This window comes from Aplidium turbinatum, chromosome 14, assembly GCF_918807975.1.
Source record: "Aplidium turbinatum chromosome 14, kaAplTurb1.1, whole genome shotgun sequence".
NCBI lineage: Eukaryota > Metazoa > Chordata > Ascidiacea > Aplousobranchia > Polyclinidae > Aplidium > Aplidium turbinatum.
The window spans coordinates 15,961,735-15,986,489 of NC_137485.1; the positions used below are offsets into that span (position 1 = coordinate 15,961,735).

The following is a 24,755-nucleotide window of genomic DNA, read 5'->3' on the forward strand; positions in this document are numbered from 1 at the left end:
ATATTGAACGCTTAGTCAAGCAAAAAACTTTCCAAAATCCCACGAAGCAAAAAAATTCAATGCTTCAATGTTATTTTTTAATATTTTATGCTTCAATGCTGCATTAGATAGCTTCAGCTGTATGATTCGCATGGGCTTTTGTTTGTTGTTTGAAAAAGAAATTTCATTAACTGATTTGTTGTTTCGGAGCATAATGGTCGAAACATTTAGTCAACTTGAGCAAAAAGGATAGAGCCAAAAAAAGAAGAAATCATACTCATATGAAAGCAAACGCTTCGAAAATTAAATTGTCTTCATTATCAGTGCAAGTACTGTTGCTCTATCCTTTTTGCTCAAGTTGATTTGTTTTTATTTTTTACTGTTGTATGTTTCGATTCTGCGTAAGATAATTTCAACTGTATGGGTTTTATTACTTTCATCTGCCGTTTGTTACTTTTCATGAATAATATCTTGAGTCGATTATAAAGGTTTCATAGTAGGTTACGATTAAAAAGTTGTGCGGCTCGATAACTCATGTGTAATTGACAAAGTGGCCCGCGACCGCAAAAAGGTTCGCCACCCCTGATATAATCCAAGAAATTAAATTCATAGTCAAGGATATAAAATTAGCGAGGGAATACATGGTTTCTTTATCACAAAATTGTTAGTAAGCTCATAAGAGTTATCAGATTACTATACTCAGGTACATGCCAGAGATGTTGTGGGAAATTTGTGCGACGAGCTTGTCAAAACTATCAACGATTTTGAATGGATCAGTCAACTTAGGTAGGAACTTATTGCTTATTTGATTGCTCACTTTTTGGAATTATATTTCATCAAACAAGATTTTTTGGGGAAAAGAAGCAAACAAATCACTCAGAGCATAACATTCTTGTTAATAAAATGTATGGATTGCTAAGCCTGTTGCATAAATTTGTATGTTCGTGTTTTCTTCTAGATATTATTGGATTAACGACAACATGTTTGTTCGAGCTGTGAATGCGCAGTTTCCATATGGCTACGAGTACCTTGGAAACACTGGTAGATTAGTCATTACCCCACTGACAGACAGGTAACAAGACTTTTGTGGAGTGATGTTTTTGTCGGTATTTTTTATTATACAGTACTTAGTTTGTTGGTCAGTTTTCTCGTGGCTTGTCGAAAATTGGGATATTTCAGCGTTTTTTTCGTCGCTTCCTTTTTTTCTCTAGCGTGCATACTGCTTGTAGTTTTTTCTCTAAGAATACGACTGATGTCTTGTATGTTGTTTACGTCACATAAATAACTAACTTTTCATCAAATTGTTCTTTAAATTTCAGATGCTACCTTACCTTAACTGGTGCCCTGCACTTGAAGTTTGGCGGTGCTCCAGCTGGGCCCGCTGGAACAGGAAAAACCGAAACGACGAAAGATCTCGGCAAAGCTCTAGCCATCCAGACCGTGGTGTTTAACTGCAGTGACCAGCTTGACTTCATGGCCATGGGGAAGTTCTTCAAAGGCTTGGCCAGTTCTGGAGCTTGGGCTTGCTTTGATGAATTTAACCGAATTGACATTGAGGTAATGACGTGTAAGAAATATGTTTGAAACACAAACAGAACACGCAAGGCATGTAAGAAATTTCAAGCCGGTACAAAAAATTATGCATAATCTTAAAGTGCAGAGTTCAAATCTACCAACGCTCTAATTCTTTCTTGCTGCAGGTCTTGTCCGTCGTGGCTCAGCAAATCGCAACAATACAGAACGCACAAGCAGGAAGGTTGGAGAGTTTTATGTTTGAGGGTGTTGAAATCTTATTGAAAGCATCCTGTGCTGTATTCATAACGATGAACCCCGGGTACGCTGGACGTACAGAGCTCCCAGACAACTTGAAGGTACAGTACAGTGTTGCGTGGCAAATGATCCTTTTTCACGGATTTTGTTATAGACATTGAAAACAATGTAAACAGGGCTATGGAGTCGGGCGAAAAATATGCGACTCCGACTTTTGGGTTTATAATAGACCGACTCCGAATTCATTGTTACCAGATTTTAGAGGGTTGCCAGATTTTTCTGAAATTTTGTCCTTTTTCATTTTTTTAAAAATTAATTTCAGTAAATTTGTAATCAAAGTTGAAACGGAGACTTTCACAAAACTGACAAGAACCAACACTACTATTTTTTGGTAAAAGTTTGGAGCGCAATACAGAGAATAAGAAACAATATTTTGAAAAAGTGCATTGCAAACAAAAATTTTATTGTTTATAGTTTTTTAACAAACCGGAGCCGGAGTTGGCCATTTTTTTAACGACTCCGAATCCGGACACACCAAAATCCCACCGACTCCACGACTCCGACTTCATAGCTCTGGAAATAAAGTCTCCAAGCAAATAGTTTACCTGGTCTCAGATTTTCAGTGGAGAAACGGTTTTATTAGATTTCTTTTTTTTCTTTAACATATTTTACGGTAATATGTTTATTGTTTATATTTTATTTATTTGAAAGTGAAAGAGCAGTGGCAGTTTTTTAATCTAAGTCTCGTTTTTAATTTGCGTAAAGCCAACTTAACAAGCCGAATCTGTCTTAAACAACAACCATTCAGAAGACCAGTCTATAATTGTTTTGAAAGTTTTTTTTAGCTATTTATTCTCATCTTGTATTTGTAGGCTTTGTTTCGTCCAGTGGCAATGATGGTGCCTGATTACGCAATGATTGCAGAAATTTCCCTTTACAGTTTTGGATTCAACGATGCAAAGGTGCGGTGGTTTACCTGCATTTTTTGTTTTTACGCTTTATTGCCTATAGGATCATTCATCTTTTTACCCTGTGCGTAAGTTCTACAGTACATGGTCTAATGCAGCTAATTTTTTTTTTATATAAAGATTCAGTAGTTCCAGACTGACTCCGTAATTTGGCTGTTGCCCCCACAAAGGCAGCGAACAGTTCAAAGTGTGAATACGGTACTGTATTACACTACAAGTCAAATAGCTCAGAAATTTGCTTATACAAAGAAAATTGATTCGTTCAGCATCTTGCCAAGAAGATTGTGTCAACATTCAAGCTTTCTTCAGAACAACTGAGCTCACAAGACCACTACGACTTTGGAATGAGAGCTGTGAAGACTGTTATTTCAGCTGCCGGTAGGATTAACTGTTTACCCCTGACAGTATGGATATGTAGAATCGTTTTGCATTGCCATACGTGGACGTGTTTTTTTTTTGTTATTTTTCAACGTCTCAAACTTAAGTAAAAACTTAATTTAAACGCTAATATCTGCCTGCGTATTATTTTCAAATTTTGACTTTTTTAATTCCATTGTCAACTGCTCCAGATTTTTTCAAATTTTACAACCATTTTTATCATTGCAAAAATATTAATTCCTACTCATCCTGTTGCTAGGCAACCTAAAACGAGAACATCCGAACATGGAAGAGGAAGTAATCTGCCTTCGCGCCATCAGAGATGTAAATGTTCCCAAGTTCCTCCTGGATGACTTGAAGCTTTTCCGCGGCATTGTCTCTGATCTTTTTCCTAAGATTAAGGAGGAAGCGATTGATTACGGCATCCTCATGGAATCCATCATTGAATCGTGTCCTCTTTTGGGTGTGCAGGCGGTAGAAGGTATGGAGATAAAGTTTGTCTTTAAATTGAATGACCATTACAGGAATATGCCTTCTTTGTTTACCAATTGAAAACTCAGACTAGAAATGGGCTCAAAATAAAGAAAGATTTCTTTCGAAAAACAAAACCTGTCAACTCTAAGACATATACGTAATTCTGTAGCGATTTACCAATATACGATTATAATTTAGGCCACTTTCATGCAAATATGACAACTACATCTTTAATCTTCCAGGCTTTGTTACAAAGTGTATACAGTTGTATGAGACCACAGTTGTAAGACATGGTCTCATGTTGGTGGGGCCAACCTGCTCAGGGAAGACAAAATGTTACAACGTGCTCGCAAAAGCTCTGACACGTCTTGCCGGCCAACCATCAATTAGTGGAGGGACTTATGAAACTGTCCATGTAAGTTAGTCAAGTTTTAAGCAATTTCCACGCTTACAAGACATGCATGTTCTTGTATGGACTGCAAGTTACGTTGGTTTAAATTTAGATTAAAGAAATATTTTTGACATGTGCAAAATTCATACTTAAATGGGAATTAAACTGGGTGTTCTTTCATAAAGCTTAATGATTTATTTGTTGGAGCGCATACAACATTCAGAAACTTTTATCTGTTAGCATTCAACAGATAAAAAAAATAGTTTAAATTACTGATATTGCACTGATTTGAAAATTTAAATTAAGCTTAAATTGTTTTTCTTCTGTGCTGTAAGAAAGAAAAGAAGAAATGCTAACTGGCTGCGTCGACGTTGTGAGAAGTGTCGCATCCTACTTTGATTGCTTCTTACTTTAGACAAATGTTCTGAACCCTAAATCGATCACGATGGGCCAGTTGTATGGCGAGTTCGACGCCATGACACATGAATGGACTGATGGGATATTGTCAACTCTCATAAGGCAGGGGGTGGCAGCAACAGATGCGGATAAGAGATGGTCAGTAGGAAATATTAATTTTTTTTTGTTAATGTAGTTTGATCTGTTGTTGAACCGACATAAATGCACTTTATTTTTAATTAAAGAGTTTTACTTAGCACTACTGTACACTATCAAGAATTTCCCACTTTATTTTTTTTTACATAACTTGGTTTCAAAAACTTTGGACTTCATATTGTTGCCCCCGGGACGTTAAAGCATAATTTAATTAATCTTAAGTGGAATTGTTTACTTGATACGGTACGGAATTGTACGGAATTGTTTACTTGAATTGTTTCTGTAATAGTAGAAACTAGATTTCAGTGTTCATTGTATTTGTTTGTTTTTTCTTTAACGTTTTAACCCTTGGTCACCCAAGGTACATGTTCGATGGACCAGTGGACGCTGTTTGGATCGAGAACATGAACACTGTTCTGGATGACAACAAGAAGCTGTGTTTGAGCAGTGGAGAAATTATCAAGCTCACTTCCCACATGACAATGATGTTTGAGGTTTAGCTTTTGAAATCAAACTTTGTCGCAAAAAGTTGTCAAGCTTTGTGCAATCTTTGAAACTCAACATTGTAACTTTTTTTAAAGGCATTGTCTGGCAAAAAGAGAAATGCGTAGTAAAAGCAAAATAAATGTCGTAAATGTGCAGCGAGTCGTTTCTTTCAAGCAGTTTGTTGGTCTAATTTTTCTCGATAAACTTTAAAGAACTAAACAAGCATTTGCTTTTCTGACCATGCATGTAATCATGTGCCAACTGAATGTTTTTAATCCTTCCCTCAAGGTTGCCGATTTAGCCGTGGCTTCCCCTGCCACTGTATCTCGATGTGGAATGGTGTACTTGGAGCCTGGCTACATAGGACTCAACCCTTTTGTGTTTTGTTGGTTGAAGCGGGTACCTAACGTCATCTTACCATACGTTGACAGACTGCAACATCTTTTTGACAAATTTTTGGAGGTTGGTGAACCGTGGATTTTGATTTCATGTTTTCTGTTGAACTGACTTGATATTTATTCCGACGGGCGACAGAGCTCAGTTTGGGTTTCTGGGCAGCCGATTGTAGCAAGAATTGACAGCGATAGACACGTGTTTCGCCCTGAGGCTGGGCTTATCAGTATCGCACCGTATGCCCAGAAAACTTATCGCTGCCCAGAAACTTATCGTTTATTGGAGGTCTGAATGGTTAGCGTGGAAGCTACACCGTTATGGTTAGCGAATCGCAACTGCTGCTCGCTGTACTAGTGAGTGCTCAGCCTTGTGCTGACGGCCGGGAAGAACGCTTCTTCTTCTTCACAGAGCTCAGTTTATTACTTGCAGACACGAGTAAATCACATTTTAAGTGAAATATGTCTGAGCTGACTATGGCAATTGTCAAAATTCGTGCTTCTCACTACACAAGCATAACTCAACCTCTATTACTATTGACTCAACGTCTGCAGAATATGAATGTAAGTAAATAGGACTAATTTTCTGGCTGGATAACGATGTGATTTCCTTTTTTTTTGCGTTGTAGTCGTCAGTGACATTCATCCGCAAAAATGTGAAGGAAATAGTCCCTTCAGTGGATGCCAACTTGACTTTCAGTCTGCTCAATTTTCTCGATTGCTTTTTTGCTCCTCTGATACCGAAAGAGGTAATTTACTTGATGTTTAGTCAGTGTGTTTTAATAGTTTGCTATTGTTTCATAGTTTCACAGCTCAATATTACTTATTTGCACAAGACATTTTTAAGAGAGTCACATTAATTCAACCTTAAATTTATACCAATATTTTTTGTCATAGCCATAAGATCTACAGTATGTTTTGTCACTCTACAACTGCTGGCCGACAACCTTTATCACTACCTTTTCAACACTATATCTACCATACAGAATACATTCCGGACCAAGAATCGAACTCAGACTTACAGCACTTGGTTTCGTTTTCTTTAAGTGATGAAGACGCTGTGAATTTTTGTTATAAAAACGTTTATCCATGTTGCAGCTAATATTTAAACAGTTTGTTTTACCAATAATCACACTTGTTTATCCCAAAAAGATTAATTTTGGTTTTGTAAGTGGCCTAACTGACGGAAGAAACGCACATCAAGATTTTGTATGTGTGGTGCCAAATTTGTTTGGGAGATTAATGTCTAGTGCAGTGGTTCTTAATTTTCACACACATGTCTAATTACTAAGATTTCCAAATATTTCATGGAGACCCAATGGCATGCAATGTGAAAACCAATATACACCGATGAGTTAAAAAGCACGAATAGAATTGGTTTACCAAAGAAATCAACCTATCACAAGTAAACAAATATAGGCTAACCTAAACTTTTGCCTAGGTATCATAATACAAAAAACATCACAAACAGGTTTGGCGTCACAAACAGGTTTGACGTCATTAACAGGTTTGACGTTACAAACAGAGTTGACATCACAAATAGGGTTGATGTCACAAACAGGGTTACACATTCCAACCTCAGGGGTTGACAGTGTTAAATGTCAGTAATCACTTGTGGAGTGATTAAATGTCCCATCATCAAAAGCCACCAAACCAAAAATTTGATCTAACTTTTTCTCCAGGGTCATCATGAACCTTCCAAACATCAACTTAAAGCAATTTCAGATTTGATAGAACCTTGGTTCTTCTTTTCTCTAGTGTGGAGTGTTGGAGCAACCATCGATAATGATGGAAGAAAGAAATTTTCTCTGTATCTTAACGAACGAATGGAAGAGGAAATGGTATTTGAAATAGCACAGTTGGTGCTGTTACATTATACTGATGTGTAGCTTCAAAGGCCATTATCGCAACAACCAGTCAACTGCAAAAATTCATTTTTTTTTGTTATGTTAGTAACGGTAAAAGTTGTTTCTTAGAGTAAATCAATGTAAAGAAAAACACGATGCTTGTCTTCAAACTTTGTGAAAGGTTTATTTCACAAGTGTAGATACCAACGACCTGTTTTAGCCTGATGCTGCGGGTTCGCTGTGGTAGCAGCGGTTTGCATTAGCTTTCGGAACACTGTTCCCTAGTCATGAAAAGTGTTGTCTCAAGAACTATACAAGATCAATTTCAACTTAAAATTGTTTTGTTGCGGTGCTATGAATACTCTTTCCAGATGTTTTTGCTCAATTATTGCAAGACAGGATATATATTATAATAAATTGTAATATATGATATTACGTTTATTTTTAACACTCACTGAAAATATACTACATAAAATTATTACAAGATACGACATTAATTCACGTTGCAGATCGATCTCTTGTTCCCAGACGATGGTCTTGTGTATGATTACCTGTTGGACGATGGTGGTCTAACGCACTTTGACCATGATGCCGACGAGGACGAGACGTGTAAAACCGATTCACACGAAGTTCGCAAATTTTGGTTTATTTTCTTGCTTTGATCACTAACTTTCTATAGCAATTTCCAGCAAAGAAATCAAGGATTTCTAATAGCATAGGATGTCCAACTACCTGCCAATAAAAGAATGTGTTAAATTTTAGTGTTGCCAGATGTTATTCAAACTTTTCCGATATTGCGTTATTTTACGGTAGTGATCGCCCAAGTCTTGCCCATTGCAAATTATTCCAAAATTAATTTAAAGCAATTTTTATCATCTTGTTCAAACTTAACGAAGCATAGTAATGCTTACAAGTTCAATTTACGTACAGAACTTTTTACCAGAAAGAAGTTATAAGATTTATTACTTGACACATGATGGTTTATATCCCTTAAGTGTAATTTTCTTTTTCCAAATTTTTTTAGTTTTAAACCGTTAGCCAAATGGAAATAAATCAACTGCATACAAACTAAAACTAAAGCTTGATGTATTCGTCCGTAAATGTATCAATCTGTAAATACATTGGTTGGCATATGAAAATGTATTAGTCTGTAGGTATTTTAACTATATCCAGTCGTGTAGCCTACTTGATATTCATTATACTTATAGCATCGTTATTTCTCGTTTGAAAAAGCCTCCCTGGAAGTTTAAGAAAATGACGTCATTTTGCATCGTCATTTCTCGCCTCTCTGGAAGTGCACATTATCTGTCATCATGATGTTTTTTAACCTTCCACTTAAGATTCAATGGAAAAATTGGATGGAGACAGCTCCTGAGCTGACCATAGCCCCTTCAATGTCCTACGCTGATATCATCGTACCCACCATTGACACCGTGCGAACATCCGCTCTGTTGGAAATGTTGCTCACTTACAGAAAACAGGTATTATTGTCCATTGAGTGCGCTATTTTAGCATCTTGCTCTGTTGTGTTCTGTTATGCAGTCTGTAGACCAAATAACGAGTTTCTCTGTGTCATAAATATATTCATCTATGCCACTTTTAGTGTAATATTATTACATAACGTATTCGAAATTCTGACACAAATTAAGTATTGTTTTCTGAAAACCTTGTCAAAGTACGGAGATAAAATTAACATAATTTTATTGGAAAATTGCAGAAATCTTTTCCCTTCTAAAACGTTCTTAACCAACTTTAATCTAAAACAGTTTCAATGACTTTTGTTGTTCTGCTTTATCTTTGTTCGTTTTTGAAATTGTTGTTTTTTCTCCTTTGCAGGTACTGACGGTCGGACCCACCGGAACAGGAAAAACTGTAGTTTTGGCTGAAAAACTTCTCAAAGGAATGCCATCGAAGTACATTCCTAATTTTATGATGTTTTCAGCAAAGACTTCAGCTAACCAAACACAGGTCTGTCCGTTGTCTGAAGACATCCATATTTTGTTATCACATTCTACAGCATTAAAACTTTGTGAAAAATGGTAAACAATTTTTTGTAGGATCTCATTGACGGTAAGCTTGACAAAAGACGAAAGGGGGTATTTGCACCCCCACTGGGAAAGTATGCAGTCTTCTTCATCGATGATCTCAACATGCCGTCCCTTGAAAAGTACGGAGCTCAACCTCCTATTGAACTGCTGAGACAATGGATGGATCACAACGGATGGTACGACCGCAAAGCGATCGGTAAGGAATGCTATTTTGTTTATGCGGGATTCATACTAACGTTCTACGTGGTATGACTATTTCAATAAAACGAGAAGTTAAAAACGTTTTGCTGCGTTTTTTTGTTGATGGCTTTATCCCTCATTACCATCAATATTATGCGACGGTTTGAAATGGCTTCTGTGTAGCTCATAAATATTCTATTGCAACACAATGTAACGCAACACAACGGAACGCAACACAACGTAACGCAACACAACTTAACGCAACGTAACGCAACACACAATTTAACGCAACGTAACACAACGTAACGCAACACTACGTAACGGACAATACGACGCACTGACTCCAACACCATTCGTTATGGCACATGACTACGGAACTGCGTTCCGAAAGCTGGTGAAAACCGCTACTACCACAGCGAACCCGCAGCATCAGGCTAAAACAGGTCGTTTGTATCTACATTTGTGATATTGTAAAAGAGTTTGTACCAAACACTTCAATCCATTGTTTTTTCATGAGTGCTGAAAGTTGTCAGTTTTTCAGCCATGAAGGAGCGAATATGCTTTCTTGTCCTGAAATAAATGAAAGTAAAATTGGCTATCAAAGAAATGTTTTATTCTAAGAACCCTTCTTCATGGTTAGGATCTTTTCATACTCTTGTTGACATCACCTTCCTGTGTGCGATGGGTCCTCCCGGAGGAGGAAGGAATCCGATTACCGCTCGATTCCTCCGACACTTCAACTACATCGGATGCACAGAAATGGAGCTGGAAAGCAAGTCTAGGATATTCAGTACGATCGTATCCAGTTGGATGAGTAAGTATTTGTTGCACGTATCTGTCATTGGGTTACATTGATTCAACGTTTGCAGGCGGAGTCAATGTAAAATGATGGATGTTTCTGTCTGGGGACAAGCCATTTCATAGATGCAAAAACAATGAAAACAGATGTAAAAACAGCAAATTTTGGTTAGTTTAACCACGCATCTAATGAACGTGAAGTTCTCGATTGCCAGTAATTCTACAACTGAGCGTAAGGTTTTCGTCACATTAAGTAAAAGAATACAACGGAATCGAAATGTACTTCCAACCATACATGTTTTTGGTATGTGTCACCTTGAATTCAAAGCTACTCTACAACTCAAATTACGTGTTATTCCATTGACATTACACAGGAAAGTCGATGAGAGTTTCATTCAGTTTACTGCATTTATCATGTATTGAAGGGAGGCCTGTGTATGTTCAATTGTTCATATATTGTTGAACCATCTTGAACATTATACAGTTATACTCAAAATTTGATGATGCAATAAGAATGCATCCTCTTCGCGTTATCATATTGGTTTATCTTTAACGTCTGTACTTTTCAGATGGATTGAGAACTAACCTAGAAGACGCTGCTCGTGAGTAGACTAACCAATATTTAACTTCTGGAAACAGCAGCATACTTTCTGAATCGTTTACTAAATCATGTTGGGTTTCTGGGGTTTGGGCTCCGTTTTTTTTTTTTTTTTGTCTAATTGACTTAAATAGCATGTTCAGAACTGCACAGTATATGATCCATGGTATCTCCATGGTTAAATGCTTTCAGTTTTTTTTTGTTTTGTAATTTTAAATCTACTTAAACGGTTATTCGTGAACTTAACAATCTTTGAAAAACACAAAATGTATTAAAAAACAAATGTATAGAAAAACACGTTTTGTGAATTTGCATATTGAGCTCAAATATCCCACGCTTGCAAATTGTCAACGCTATACCTTGTTGTTCCGTTTGTTTTCAACGTGTGCTGCGATCTATCCCAATACAACCTAATCGGTTGCCATCATAAGATTGAAGTTGACGACGCTACTTAAAGGATGCTGCTATCGTAAAAATAACTTCACACTCGTGGCAGTCAAGAAAGTAGGTTTTAAGATAAATTGACCTGGTAACGATATGCACTATGTAGCTTTATAATAACTTTTCATTTTGTTTTCTGCCAATCCAGCTCAGGCAGCTCCCGAAGAATTGCAAGATCTCTGCTCATCTATCGTCAGTTGCACCGTGGAGATATACGATTTAATAACAACCCAACTCCTCCCGACTCCCGCGAAGTCTCACTACACCTTCAATCTCCGCGATCTCTCCAAAGTCTTCCAAGGGATGCTGATGATGGAAATTGGGAAAATTGAAGTAAAAAAAGATTTTTCTGAAAATTGAGAATTGACTTTGAAAAATCCCCTTTGAAAATTTGAAAAATCCCCTTTGAAAATCCCCTTTGAAAACCTCCTTTGAAAATTGAAGTAAAAAAAGATTTTTTTACTTCGATTTTTTTTACTTCAATTTTTTTTCACTTTCTTTTTTTCTTTTCTTTTTTTTTAATTTTAAGAATTTTATTTTTTTAAGAATTTTTTTTTTTTAAATTTTAAGAATTTTTTTCTCAAACGCTTCTTTTTTTTAGAAAATGTCCAACGATTGATAAAAAAATGAAACATAAATTGCGATCAAATAGTAAAAAAATGGAGTATTCTTCTTCCTCGTGAACTTTCTTCTCCACTCCAGGGGTCGAAGGACTCTGCCTTTTACCACCCTTGGGCAGTGGCGGCGACTCGGTCTAGATCAGGGGTTTTCAACCTGTGGTCCGCGGGCATTTGCCTGGTGGTCCTCGAGCAAAGTCTGAAATTGTTGTTTTTTAACCCTTTGCATAAAAGTTGTTAATATTATCAAGGCTTATCCACTAAATTGTCGTATTTTTGCTTCATTATGTTCGAATAAGGATCTTGATCATGAACAGCGATACTGATGCATACTGAAGTTTGCTGTTTATCAAGGGCAAAGTGTTTAACAGATTGTTTGAGTTACGTGATGTTGCGGAGAGTTTCTTGGATAAAAAATCCAAGCTTGTTGCTCATTTCAACGATATAACTTTTGGGTTGCTGTTCTGGCTTATTTGGCTGACATTTTTGAACAACTGAACAAACTTAATTCATTGCTGCAAGGAAAGCAAGACAAATTTAATTACCCTCAGTGATAAAGTATCTGATTTTACGAAAAAACTTTATCTTTGGAAGACAAGATTACTGCAGGGCAACTTTGACATGTTTGATCAATTGTACGAATTCACTTAGAAACCAGAAAATGCTGAAATCAATAAACAACTGTTGATGCATTTTATTTCTGACCATACTCCGTCATTGCAGGATCAATTTAACTTGTACTTTGGTGATTTGAACGTTCAGAGTTTTTCATGGGTTTCCAGTCCGTGAGCTGACCAGTGACACTATACATTGAATATGTTGCATCCACCTGAGAGTGAGCTTGATAAAATTTTGGATACAAGCTTCACATGAGTATCCACAACTGTCTCAGAAAGCTTTGAAAATTATTTTACTTTTTGCAACTTCTTATCTTAGTGAATGTGAATTTCTGCATTGGTTACAATAAAAACGAAGTATTGTTCTTGACTTGAAGTCGAAGATGAACTCCGATTGAGTCTTTCAAGTATTACACCTCCTTTGGATATGCTATGCTCAAATGTGCAAGCTCAAGGTTCGCACTAAATGTAGCATTCTTTCTAAAACCAATTACTGTTTATGACTTAGCAAGCAATAAATGACATTTGTTCGTTACAAGGGGAGGAGGAAAGAGAAGGGATGAGGAAGGGGAGTAGTGGTCCGTGACTGAGACACAATTTTTTAAAGTGGTTCTTGAATTTTAAAAGGTTGAGAACCTCTGGTCTAGATGTTTCGAGTATTGTAGAAGAAGAAGAAGTTCTTTTATTTTGCATCATCGGCACATGTGAAAAAAAAACAAAAAACAATACAAGATTACTATGTGAGTTAGGTTGTTTGCTGATGATGATGGGAGTGGCAGAAGGACCGAACTGGTCACCAAGTCTGCCACACCCGTGTGATATGAAGCTAAACTATAGGTTAATTAACTGTCCCATTAAGTTTTAAAAAAACGGCTCAAACTGGGGATATATTGCAAACTGCAAGTTATATTTCTCAATGTCTTGTTTAGCTTCATATCATTATAAATGTTGCATCTGTTTTTGCATCAACACAAGCCACTTATTCGCCACCTGGCGTAAACCGTCTCAAGCTTTTTGTAGCGATTTTGTATTTACCTTTGTAATGAAGAAAAATCTTTATGACATATTCTTGCCAGCAAAAAGGTATCATTTTACATGATTGAACGCCGCTAAACGTTCAAACGATAAAAAAATGGCACTTTTTGCTGAGTGAAATTTGTCGGAAAAGACTAAAACTTTGCTTTTCTGCTGCAGTCCAAGGAGATGCTTCTCAGGTTGTGGTTCCATGAAAGTTGCCGTGTGTTTCAAGATCGACTTGTCTGCGCAGAAGATAGCGACTGGTTCTCTGAGCAACTGGAGTGCAAAATAACTGAAGTTTTTAAGGTAACACAACACACAATTGCAAGGTTTGAAGAAAAAATATCTTAAATTCACATAAAAGTTTTGTGAAGGAGGATGTTCGCCTTTAATATTTTGTGGAAATTTATGTTTTTACTATAAGGTTTTCGATCTTATCCTTTCTCGTAAAAGTGAAACGAAGTTTGTTTGTTCTAAAAAAGATGTACCATAAACAAAAGGTCTATGAATCTTGTTGTGTAGCTCGCTTAACTAAAGAAGAATCAATTGAGGTATTTTTGACATTGTTGTAAAAGGTATAATAGTTGGACAGCAATTTTTTTTTAATCGTATGTATGGATCCAACTGAGAATCGAACTCTCATCTGTTGGTTTGCTTCCTTCTAAGCAAGCTCATTGACTTTTGTAGAAATATTTAAAAGTAACTTAGTCAGCGGTAAGTCTTTTCCGGCCAACTGGTCTTCTGCGTAGGCTATTCACCTCAAGACCAAAAATATTTAAAATAGTTAAAACGCCTCAACAGTGGAAACAGATTTGAAAGCGGGCATTGACATGCAAAAGAAGAATTTGCTTGTGTATTGATATGATTTGTTTTCAGCTCGACATACAAGATGTCCTCCCTCTTCGTCCAGTTCTTTTTGGAGACTTCATGCACCCAAATGCTGAATTCAAACTATACAGCTACATTGAGGACCATAACCAAGTAAGATAACTGTATAGGAATCAGTCAATGAAAAATGTACAGTATTGTTTTTCTTGAAATATGAAGATGCAAGGAGGGAGGTGTCGTTGTTGTAGTGTCGTTGGTATTTTTTGAACTACTTTTTATGTCATATTTATTGATTTGGCTTCACGTGAAATTCAAAAATTCACTAACAAATGGAAACAATATCACATGACGCACTTGGAGATGTTACAACAGTCATACTATATCGTAAAACCTCTCTATACTTTTGTAGTGGACAACTTTAATGCAAATTTACTTGTTACTTTCAGATGGTGACTGTCATGGAAGAGTTCCTCGAAGAATACAATCAAGTGAATACTGCTCAAATGAAGCTCGTGCTTTTTCTTGACGCTGTCCAACATGTCTGTCGCATTTCTAGAATCCTTCGGCAACCTCTCGGGAACGCTCTTCTTCTTGGAGTTGGAGGAAGCGGTCGGCAGAGCCTTTCAAGACTCGCAACTTACATGTAAAGTTTTACTTCTATTTTTTGAAAATTTATGTGCTAGAATCTTATAAATCTATACACATTGATGTAACATAACATTACACATTGATGTATGTAGCTAGTGAGTACATTTAAGATTATTCGTGTTGATATGTTTTTTTTTATGTTTATTAAATCTTTTATTTTCACCTGGGTAAAAGGAATCTAAAAAAAGCTTTAAAACACTGTCTTTGTATCATTATTCCACCTAAATCTTAGACGTACCGCTTATAATTGCTTTCCGACGATTATTATCGCTTAAAATTACAACTACAGAGTTTCACCTAACCATGCTATGACAACCAGATGATGATGATGACCATAATGATAATAACGAGGCTAAATTTATCTCACTACTCATAGAAAGTTGTATTTTTAAATTTTGATTCAAGTTGTGGTTGTTTTAAGCATTTTCATTCAATTGTCATCACAGATCTGACTATGAGTTGTTTCAAATTGAATTATCAAAGAACTACGGAGTGTCAGACTGGAGGGAAGATATAAAGCGATGCATGTTGAAAGCAGGACTGCAGAATCAACCAATCACATTCTTGTTCAGTGACACTCAAATTAAAAGCGAGTCGTTCTTAGAGGTCAATACCGCTTTTTTAGATGTTTTTTTTTATGCTTTTAAAATAATATTCAGAAAGGTGAATGCTACGCAGAAACGGTAGGCTACTGTGGGTTAAGTAGATGCCAATCACAGTATTTACAAAGTAGCAAGAAATTTAGATTTTGAGTGATTTCAACAGAAAACGGACTACGGTAGCTTTAAAAATCGCAGGTTTTTACAAAAATTGTATGTTACAGTCACACTGCAGTTGAAGTGATCGAGAGATTGATATGATTGCCTTGATCTGGAGAGACACTTAATGCAAAAGAGACTGACTATAGACACTTAGTCTAAGACATTATCTAGAGAAACATGGCAGAAGTTAGAACTTTCCTTTTGGAAACTTTCCTAAGGAAACAAAATTTTGCTTCCCTATTCATAAAAAATAGAGCTTTTCAAAGTTCAAGACAGGTGGTGAAAAGTTTGGTCAGGCTAGTTTCTCCAAATTCGGTGTGTCCCGTTTGGTGTCTTACAGACAGAGTAAGCTACGTAAAGAGTGCTATTGGCAGCAGTTTACTCCTCGCCGCCCCCTTTGCAGTAGACTTTGCAGGCAGAAACGATTAATGTAAAGTTACTTCGATGAAAACATTGGATTTAGCAAATGGTTTCAAAGGTTTTAAGCGTCTTTGACCTCTAATAATCATCACCATTAAGTTCCTTCCTCTCGTCGAGGGTTGTAGGCAATGAGACGCCAAGTTTCTCTGTTGTGAGATTTTTCTACTGCAGTTCTGCATATCTCTAATAAATAAACTTAAAAGAAATTTTTGAAATACTTCATCGTCTCAATCAGGACTTGAACAACATCCTTAACTCCGGTGACGTACCGAACATTTACGCTATTGATGATCTGGACAACATCTTCTCTGCTATGAAACCAATCGTGATTGACCAGGGACTTCCCCCAACCAAGTCCAACTTGTTCAATGCCTTCACAAAGCGAGTGAGATCAAATCTACACACCATAGCGTGCATGAGGTGAATAACTGAATATGTTACGTTAACCTATTCGAATTTTTTCAGACGTTTGCGACACATCTGCCGTTAAAACAGAAAAACTTGGTTTAGAAACTTTTGCTAAACTATGAGTTTAGTTTCTTGTGCTTGGGGCTATAAACATACTGTATATTGACTTTGTAACTTTTTTTCAATATTAAAGACACTGTTGTTTCGCTTTGCCAGTGATTTAGATTCACAAGCGGAAATCTACCGATAGATGTTGTAAATAATCCTCAGACTTACTGCTTGACATTATGCAAAGACAAAAGAGGCTTTTATGATGTGGGACATCATCCAACCATTCCCGAGTTGAATGGCTAGAAAATTTCTAAAAGGGAAAACTTTCAAACGCAAATTTCTATTTGTTTGTTATTTGGTATTAACTTTGCAATCTGTGATTTGTAATCATCTTTTTTAAGCACTTGCGATCATCGTAGGGATAGCTTTTTTGTTCAAATTAACTCTCGATGTAGATTGCAAGTGAGCTAATTGTGTTCCCTGAGGAAGCTATCGCCAAAAACCGATCGTTGCTTTTCAGCCCGATCGGCGAGATATTCCGCGCTCGACTGCGAATGTTTCCGTCACTGATCACGTGCTGCACGATCGACTGGTTCAGTGAGTGGCCAGATGAGGCACTGCAGAGCGTGGCCAAGACCTTTCTCGGAGAGATCACTGACATCGATTCTTCAAACCCTGAACTTTTGGATGGTAATTTTCAATAAGAATCATGTTTAAATAACAACCAGCTGCACCACTTGCCGATTCTTGGCATTGTTTCACTTTCAAATACGTTTTTTTTTTTTTTTGCAAAAAAATCTTTGTTTAGATATAGGCCTAAGGCCTGGATAAGTTAATTCAAAATTAAGTGAACGAAATGCTACTCTTGGGCGGTGCTATGCTCTGCAAAAGTAAACCTCCATGTGTAAAGCTAATAGGTTTAGTTATGCAGAGAATACCACCGCCCAAGAGTGGCATTTGGTTCACTTAATTCAACGTTTCTAAACTTTCTTTGACTCACGGATTGGTTTCAGTCAAATAAGTTATTTTTCCTCAGCGAACGAATATTTTTTGTCTATTATGAATCTCGGAGACGTTTTCTTTTCCTTATCATTCCTAGTTTTATAACCAAAGCGATTTCCCAACTTTAATAACGCTGCGTTACAAAACGTAGATAGCCTACCCGTAGCCTCAGTATAACCAATAATTGAGCAGAAATTAAGTGTGTGAATAAAGGTTTATGTTATGTGTAGCCTGGTAACAAACACTTAACGGAGCGGTGCCGGGCCATGTCCTGGAAGCAGGGCCGGATTTACCAATAGGCTAGGCAGGCTGAAGCCTAGGGCCTCAACGTCCAGGGGCCTCGAAATTCGGTTTCGAAGTTTGTAATTCTTTTAAAAACTTGACAAGTTTAAACCCTACCTAAAGTATATATATATATCAAGCTTTTCAGAGTGGAAAATTCTATACACAACTGGTTTCAACCACGTTGTGAACAGTCATTATTACGTCGTTTGCATCACAATAAAGGCAATTATTACGTGCATTCTGCTGAAAGCTTCCATGTTAACGTACCGTAGTCTTCTCTGCAAAAAACAGTATCTGTAGTTGACATCAGGGCTGCCACTCAGTAGCGTAGCTAGGGAATGTGCCACCCGGGCGGATTCAGATTTTGGCGCCCCTTCAAGAAAAAGCATGTGAAAATGAAGTTTGTTTATCAGATTATAATCAAAATCAAAAATCGTGGTCTGAAAGTGCCACCCCCAGACGTGCCACCCGGGGCGGTCCGCTCCCCCCCCCCCCCCTAGCTACGCCACTGCTGCCACTCCTTGTGGTTTTTCACTATATCTAGTGTTTTTGAAATAATCTAGTGGTCTATTGATTTTCTTGGAGAATCTAGTTTTTTTTTTTTTTTTGAGAGTAGAAGCATCAACTTTCCTTCTGATGTTAACAAAGAAGATTTAGATCATTTGCAAGAAGAATAGGGAGCTTTGCCTCAAGCGTGCAATGCTCTCCATGATAGTGATAACCTTAGCCCACCAGAGTTTTGGCTAAAACTGAAAATGGACAACCAAAGTATAAAACTTAGGAAGGGTATCCGGAAGATGTTGACCCGAAACTTACTGATGAACTTCTACATTTTCATTTGTACGTGAGACAAACACAAAACCAAGGGCTTACCGGTACAGAAAAGCAATCTATTTCCTTCTCATGGAGAACTTTATGAAACTATGTGCAAGGAAAAAATTAACACTGCCTTTCCTAATGTGGAAGCAATATTAAGACTGTTTCTAAGCTTAATGGTCACTAACTGCTCAGGAGAGAGATCTTTCTCAAGGCTCAAAAGCATAAAAATAAACTGAGATCGACAATGTCTCAAGAAAGGTTGTCCGCACTGAGCATTCTGTGCATTGAGAGTGACAAACTTACACAGATAAATTTTTATTAACTTTCGCATGATTTTGCTTTGACGAAAGCTAGAAAAAAATTTGGTAGCCTAGTCTTACCCTGTTTGATGGCTGTAACTATTTCTTATGTCCTCGTAAAAAAAACTTTACAATTATTGTAACGGTTGTTTGATCAAAGAAATTAAAAGCAAAACTGCCTTAACTAAATTTTTATTCTTTTAATTAAAAATTTGCACCCATGAATGTGGAAAATGAAAAGAACGAAGGGTTTAATGCACTCATATTTTTAACATTAAGCAATGACATGGGATGTTATTTAGAGAGAAATTCTGAGCTCAAAAATATGGAGGGGTCTCACAAATGGAATAGCCTAGGGCCTCTCATGGTCTAAATCCGGCCCTGCCTGGAAGTCATGGACCACTGTCATGCATGTCTAACTTAATCGGCTACAATAGAACTTAGTAAGTTGGGAAATCCTGGTGAAAAATGCATCTTGTTCTCTCAGGCATGATCACCATGTGCGTCACCTTTCACCAGTCTGTTTCCAAACAGTCACACCGCTTCTTACTGGAATTGTCGCGTCACAATTACGTCACGCCGACGTCATTTTTGGAAGTCTTGGGCATTTTCAGCAATTTAATCGGGATGAAAATTCACGAGTTGACGCACAATCGAGACCGGATGAAGATTGGTCTGGACAAGGTAAGGAAAATGATTCGCTCTAGTATCAACTTGACTGGAATCAGACGTAAAAACCAAAATAATTTTTAGCCTAATAAGATAGAACTAACTAATTGGAATTAAACGCTAAGATCAAAATCGCTTTTTAGCGTAATAGGATATAGAACTAGCTCAAAAATGAATATGCAAGATTTCTTTGCTGTATGGTGGGAATTTCTGTCACTTTCCTTCATTTAATATTTGTGCTATATTGCAAGGAGTCGTAAGACGGGTCCGAAAACTTCTCACTTAACTCGTATTCTCACAAACAGTTTCACTGTTGTTGTTTCTGTTTTTGCTGCACATCTCAGGATAGATAATAATTTTTCAAATTTGAAAGTGGTTGTGTTTTATTAAAACAGAAGCACAGTAGCAAATAGCAAACTAGGTGATATACCAAATGAATGTTAACATTATAATGTTATAGATTGTTTTGAGCTAAATATCGGAGTATGTATCCAGCAGTCAAGTTCTTTCTTCATCTTTGCAGCTTCTGAAAACGGCAGATGATGTGTCCAGGATGCAAGAGGAATTGGAAGTTATGGGTCCTCAACTGGAGGAAGCCACCATGGAGACTGTTGCCACCATGGAGCAAATAGCAAAGGACACAGTGAGTTATTTACAAAAAGACGATATTCTATCTAGATGTACTACGGCAGTTGACTAAACTATGGATGGAAGCGGCATACAATTGCTTCCGCCTCATGAGCACGATCAATACCGCGCAGATGTCCAAAGCTTCAACGAACACACTGCACGTTGTGGCAAAGCAGAAAACATTTTATTTGTCTTTTTTTTCTCATGTAAGTTATTGTGCCACAATGCAGTAAGCATTGCAAACTACGAATAGAAGTGAGAAACATAAAATTTTTGCCAGGTATTACATCTCTTATTTGCATAAACTAACCATGAACTCCATTGCGGCAGTTAAGACTGATATAGTTAGAATAGTTAATATCAAGGATGCCATAAAGGTTTTTTATATCTAAGCCTACGTACATATAGCTAGTCTCTGCTTCCATTTATTATCTTTCAACAGGTTGTGGCAAAAGACACTCAGGTCGTTGTGCAGAAGCAGGAGTTTGAAGCGTCGGTTCATGCGGAAAGAGCGGGCGCGATTGCCGCCGATGCTCAACGAGATCTCGATGAGGCTCTGCCCGCATTGGAAGCGGCGCTTGCAAGTTTGAAAACTCTCAACAAAACCGATGTAACAGAAGTAAGAATTTTGGGTACATTTGAGTGGTTGCGCCTTCGGCTCTGGTGCTAGTAGATCTGAGATCGATTCCAGGTTGGGTCAAACCGATGACTTTAAAAACGGTACTGATTGTGTTCGTTTTTGCATAACGCTTGACATAGTTGGATCGAAAAGGCGCTAATAATAATAATAATAATCATGCTTTTATTTGCGCCCATTGCGATAACATACAGTGCCCTGCGATCACAGCTGCGATACAACAGACGACAGGAAGCAGCGAAGTGGCATATAGTCTTCGAGTCAGCTGCTCCCCTTACTTACGCCACCCACTTTTACCAGTAGATTAAGGTGTATCAGATAGGACTTGACTAGCTGGCTATGGATATGATGAGTTATTGCTTGAAAGGATTTAGAATGCTAAGAGTACCGGCTAATATGACCAGTCTAGTCTTCTTTGTTTCTCAAATAAGTTTGATGAGTTTATTTTCCCACTGGGAAACACTCAACTATTGAGTATTAGACTATGTACTCGTAGGGTACATACAACATCCACACTGTAGTTTTAATTGAAGAGATGGGAACGAAAAGTACTTAAGACACATAATGTCGGTTTTTAGACATCGGCATTTGAATTTTTGTTACGTTTCCTGAAATCCACAGGAGAAGCAATTTTTGCTTTTTGTTGCATATTTCAGTGTGTTGTCTAATGACGATTAAGCAATAAATAAGCATGCATACTGCATAGTATCCATCTCTGGCTTAGTGCTGTTTTTAAGAAATTTAACAAAAACGATTTGGACTTAAGTACTTTTTTTGCGTGTAACTTTTTCAGAACAAAAACGTGTAGGCTATTCCTTTGCATGATTTACATGATTTTTACATTTACATGATTTTTGGTAACAATTACAGTAGTGTCATATAGCTACCACTTGCAGTGGAGATACTATTAGTTGTGTTGAAGATGTGTTTTTTTTGCTGTGGTATATAAATTTAAAAAACACTCGGCAACACTTCTTTTGCTGAACACTGTTGCATAGTGTATGCTGCAGTGAGTATTGAATAAACTGAGCTCAAATCCATGAGCTTAAACTTTAGCAAGCAAGTATACAATGATAAGAGCGCAAATCTATGAGCCTAGCTTGCTGCAAAAGTTAGGCTATCTTTGTCTGTTCATAATCTTATGCTGTGTTAGTGAGTGCTCAGCCTTGTGCTGATAGTTAGGAAGAACACTCGCTTCTTTGCAACTAGGCTATCTCAGTTACTGCAAAATCGGTGGCGTGACAAAACAAGAAATGATAATAAAATGACTAGCATAATTTCTTGACGGTATTTCAAAGTTTTCTTGATCACGTTTTTTTCCACAACAACCTTGAAGTTGTCCCAGTTTAGAGACATAATTATTTATCTGGCAACACTGATACAAGCCGGCATTGGATGTTACGTGAGGTTAACCAGCCATCTGATTGGCTGTTAAAGGAATTAGGCTAAGCACTTTTATCGTAAAAAATTCCTATTTTAAAAAATGCACAACTGTCAGTTAAGAAATTTTGGTAGGTGAGTTTGGACTGCAAAGGAAGTCCAAAATAAGGAAGTTCAAAATAAGCGATAACTCAGTGTTGGCCAAATTGTGACTTATGTACTTATCATTCTCACCTCTTCAATTTAACTTTAGTATTTATCCTCAAGTAGACATGAATGAAGTGTGTAGTGGTATACTCTAGAGGTTTGTGGGAATCCTATCATGTTCTATGTTGTTTCTTTTTGCAATATGCCTTCTCCTCCTCCAGGTTAGAACGATGATGCGTCCTCCTGCTGGCGTGAGGATGGTGATGGAGGCGGTCTGCATCATGCAGGGAGTGAAGCCCAAGAAGGTGGCTGGAGAAAAATTGGGGACAAAATTAGATGACTACTGGGATGCTGGAAAAGCTCTTCTCCAAGATCCCACGAAGGTGAAAGTAGTTGGATTGTTTTAACACTGACATGAAGACGTTTTGTTCAAAACTCTTCACTTTGTGGCTGTATAGCAACAGACTATAGTCATTGGTGCAATAACCTTTTAAACATTTGAATGTCCTCAAATAAAATACGGCCTATTCTTATTGATTGTTGTCCGTGTTGAGCTGTAGATTTGATTTGAATGATTTTTGATTTATTTAACTGATAAAGACGGAATATTTGCGACAGCCTGTCACAGCTGCGTCACCAAACATTTTGGTTGGGAATTTTTACTAAGCTACTGATTTGCTTGTATGCCACTGTTGCCACAAAAAGACTTTAAGTGCAGAAAAAATCATTAAAGTTTCAGCCTTTTTTCTCTCAGAAAAGTCTTGACTAATTTTTTTTATGTTTTTTCTCTAAGTTTCTAGAATCTCTTTTCAAATACGACAAAGACAACATATCCGATTCGGCCATCACAAAGATACAGCCTTTCATCGATAGCGACGACTTCATGCCTGCTGCGATTGCTAAAGTATCCAAAGCATGCACTTCAATATGCCAATGGGTCAGGGCAATGCACAAGTACGTATAGCCTGTGCGTAGGTCTGTTAATGTATTTTGTCGGCGGCATAACCAAGTGATAAGAACTCTTGCACGATGCTTGAAAGGGTGTTGGTTCGACACCGCACCAAAGTATCAAGATTTGTTTCTTATCAATTTTTTTTCGCCAAAACTGTTAATAACATGCTTGTGGCTTCTTTACTTACCCACTTAAATCTACAGTAAATCTGCAGCCACTTACATACCGTAAACCTGGCCACTACATAAAAGCATATTTTGAGCGTACAAAGTCTGGGGAAAGTAGTCTTATTTTGACCATTGTGTAATATAGACAAACACCTCTATCTATATTATAAAAACGTCTTTGATTATGGTTTGTGAACAAGTTGAAATAATCCACATCACTAAAATCTCGGTCCATTTGATTTAGAAACGTGATAGCTGTTCGAATTTGTGCTACTTTTCAAATTGATCTAGTGATGGTTTGAGATGCTGTATGGAAGAGCTTCAATCAATAAAGTCTCATATTGTGCTGGTACACTGCTTACTGACTAAGATTGAAGTGCAGCAGATATAAATCTTCTAGTTGCATAGTTAAAGAAATAATCAATATTGTTAGATGCCACAGTAGGAGTCTGTAATTTGGACTAAACAGCAATATGTAATTTGGACTAGTTTTTTGGCCTGCACCAAAGGTTGCTTTTTGTATATTATGTTTTAATCAGGTGTTTTAAAATTGCACTCAAAGTATTGCTTCATCAGTGATAAAGCTGGTGTAGACTACATGAAGAACAATTTACTTTTATAGAAAAAAAACAAAATTTTGAAAAGTTTTTTTTGGCAATGTCTGTGGTCCAAATAACAAACCCCTGGTCCAAATTATACTCAAAATTGTGTTATTTAGACCACTTTTTCAATTTGTTGTCATGTTATTATTTCATTTGTTTTTGATAACTTTTGAACGACACTTGGTAAATATGCTACATAATGCTGTAGTGGTACCTGCATTAAAGAAAATTGACATTCATTTTATAGAGTTATTGCCGTTTTTCTGTTATGGGTTCAAATTATACTAGTTTTCCCTATGTTTTTATCTCAAGTTTCTGTATTTTTCACATTAATAATAGTAGTAATCAATGTATTTTAACATTGTAATAACTTGTCTTGTAGTATTACAATGTGAAGTGCCAGGCCCGTAACTAGCTTGGAGCACTAGGGGGATCAATAAGTATCCTAGAGGGGGCCCAACTTTTGCCTTCATGTACTAAAACAACATTTGTACACAATG

General features: G+C 37.1%; 1 protein-coding gene across 1 annotated transcript in view; it reads left to right on the forward strand.

Annotated features, from left to right (window-relative positions):
- LOC145783114 (dynein axonemal heavy chain 1-like) overlaps positions 1–24,755 on the forward strand; it is a 95,449-nt gene that overhangs the window by 45,488 nt on the left and 25,206 nt on the right. Inside the window, exons 29-59 of the mRNA XM_082594888.1 lie at positions 683–765; positions 938–1,051; positions 1,299–1,536; positions 1,680–1,850; positions 2,622–2,711; positions 2,984–3,095; positions 3,355–3,576; positions 3,812–3,984; positions 4,376–4,515; positions 4,874–5,006; positions 5,287–5,460; positions 6,017–6,136; positions 7,070–7,228; positions 7,744–7,863; positions 8,575–8,715; positions 9,071–9,202; positions 9,292–9,478; positions 10,103–10,276; positions 10,830–10,862; positions 11,448–11,632; positions 13,728–13,856; positions 14,427–14,531; positions 14,825–15,021; positions 15,473–15,632; positions 16,443–16,627; positions 17,187–17,356; positions 19,559–19,755; positions 20,264–20,383; positions 20,813–20,989; positions 22,756–22,917; positions 23,328–23,488. Coding sequence (XP_082451014.1) covers positions 683–765; positions 938–1,051; positions 1,299–1,536; positions 1,680–1,850; positions 2,622–2,711; positions 2,984–3,095; positions 3,355–3,576; positions 3,812–3,984; positions 4,376–4,515; positions 4,874–5,006; positions 5,287–5,460; positions 6,017–6,136; positions 7,070–7,228; positions 7,744–7,863; positions 8,575–8,715; positions 9,071–9,202; positions 9,292–9,478; positions 10,103–10,276; positions 10,830–10,862; positions 11,448–11,632; positions 13,728–13,856; positions 14,427–14,531; positions 14,825–15,021; positions 15,473–15,632; positions 16,443–16,627; positions 17,187–17,356; positions 19,559–19,755; positions 20,264–20,383; positions 20,813–20,989; positions 22,756–22,917; positions 23,328–23,488 — 4,664 coding nt within the window. The remainder of the gene's footprint in view (positions 1–682; positions 766–937; positions 1,052–1,298; positions 1,537–1,679; positions 1,851–2,621; positions 2,712–2,983; positions 3,096–3,354; positions 3,577–3,811; positions 3,985–4,375; positions 4,516–4,873; positions 5,007–5,286; positions 5,461–6,016; positions 6,137–7,069; positions 7,229–7,743; positions 7,864–8,574; positions 8,716–9,070; positions 9,203–9,291; positions 9,479–10,102; positions 10,277–10,829; positions 10,863–11,447; positions 11,633–13,727; positions 13,857–14,426; positions 14,532–14,824; positions 15,022–15,472; positions 15,633–16,442; positions 16,628–17,186; positions 17,357–19,558; positions 19,756–20,263; positions 20,384–20,812; positions 20,990–22,755; positions 22,918–23,327; positions 23,489–24,755) is intronic.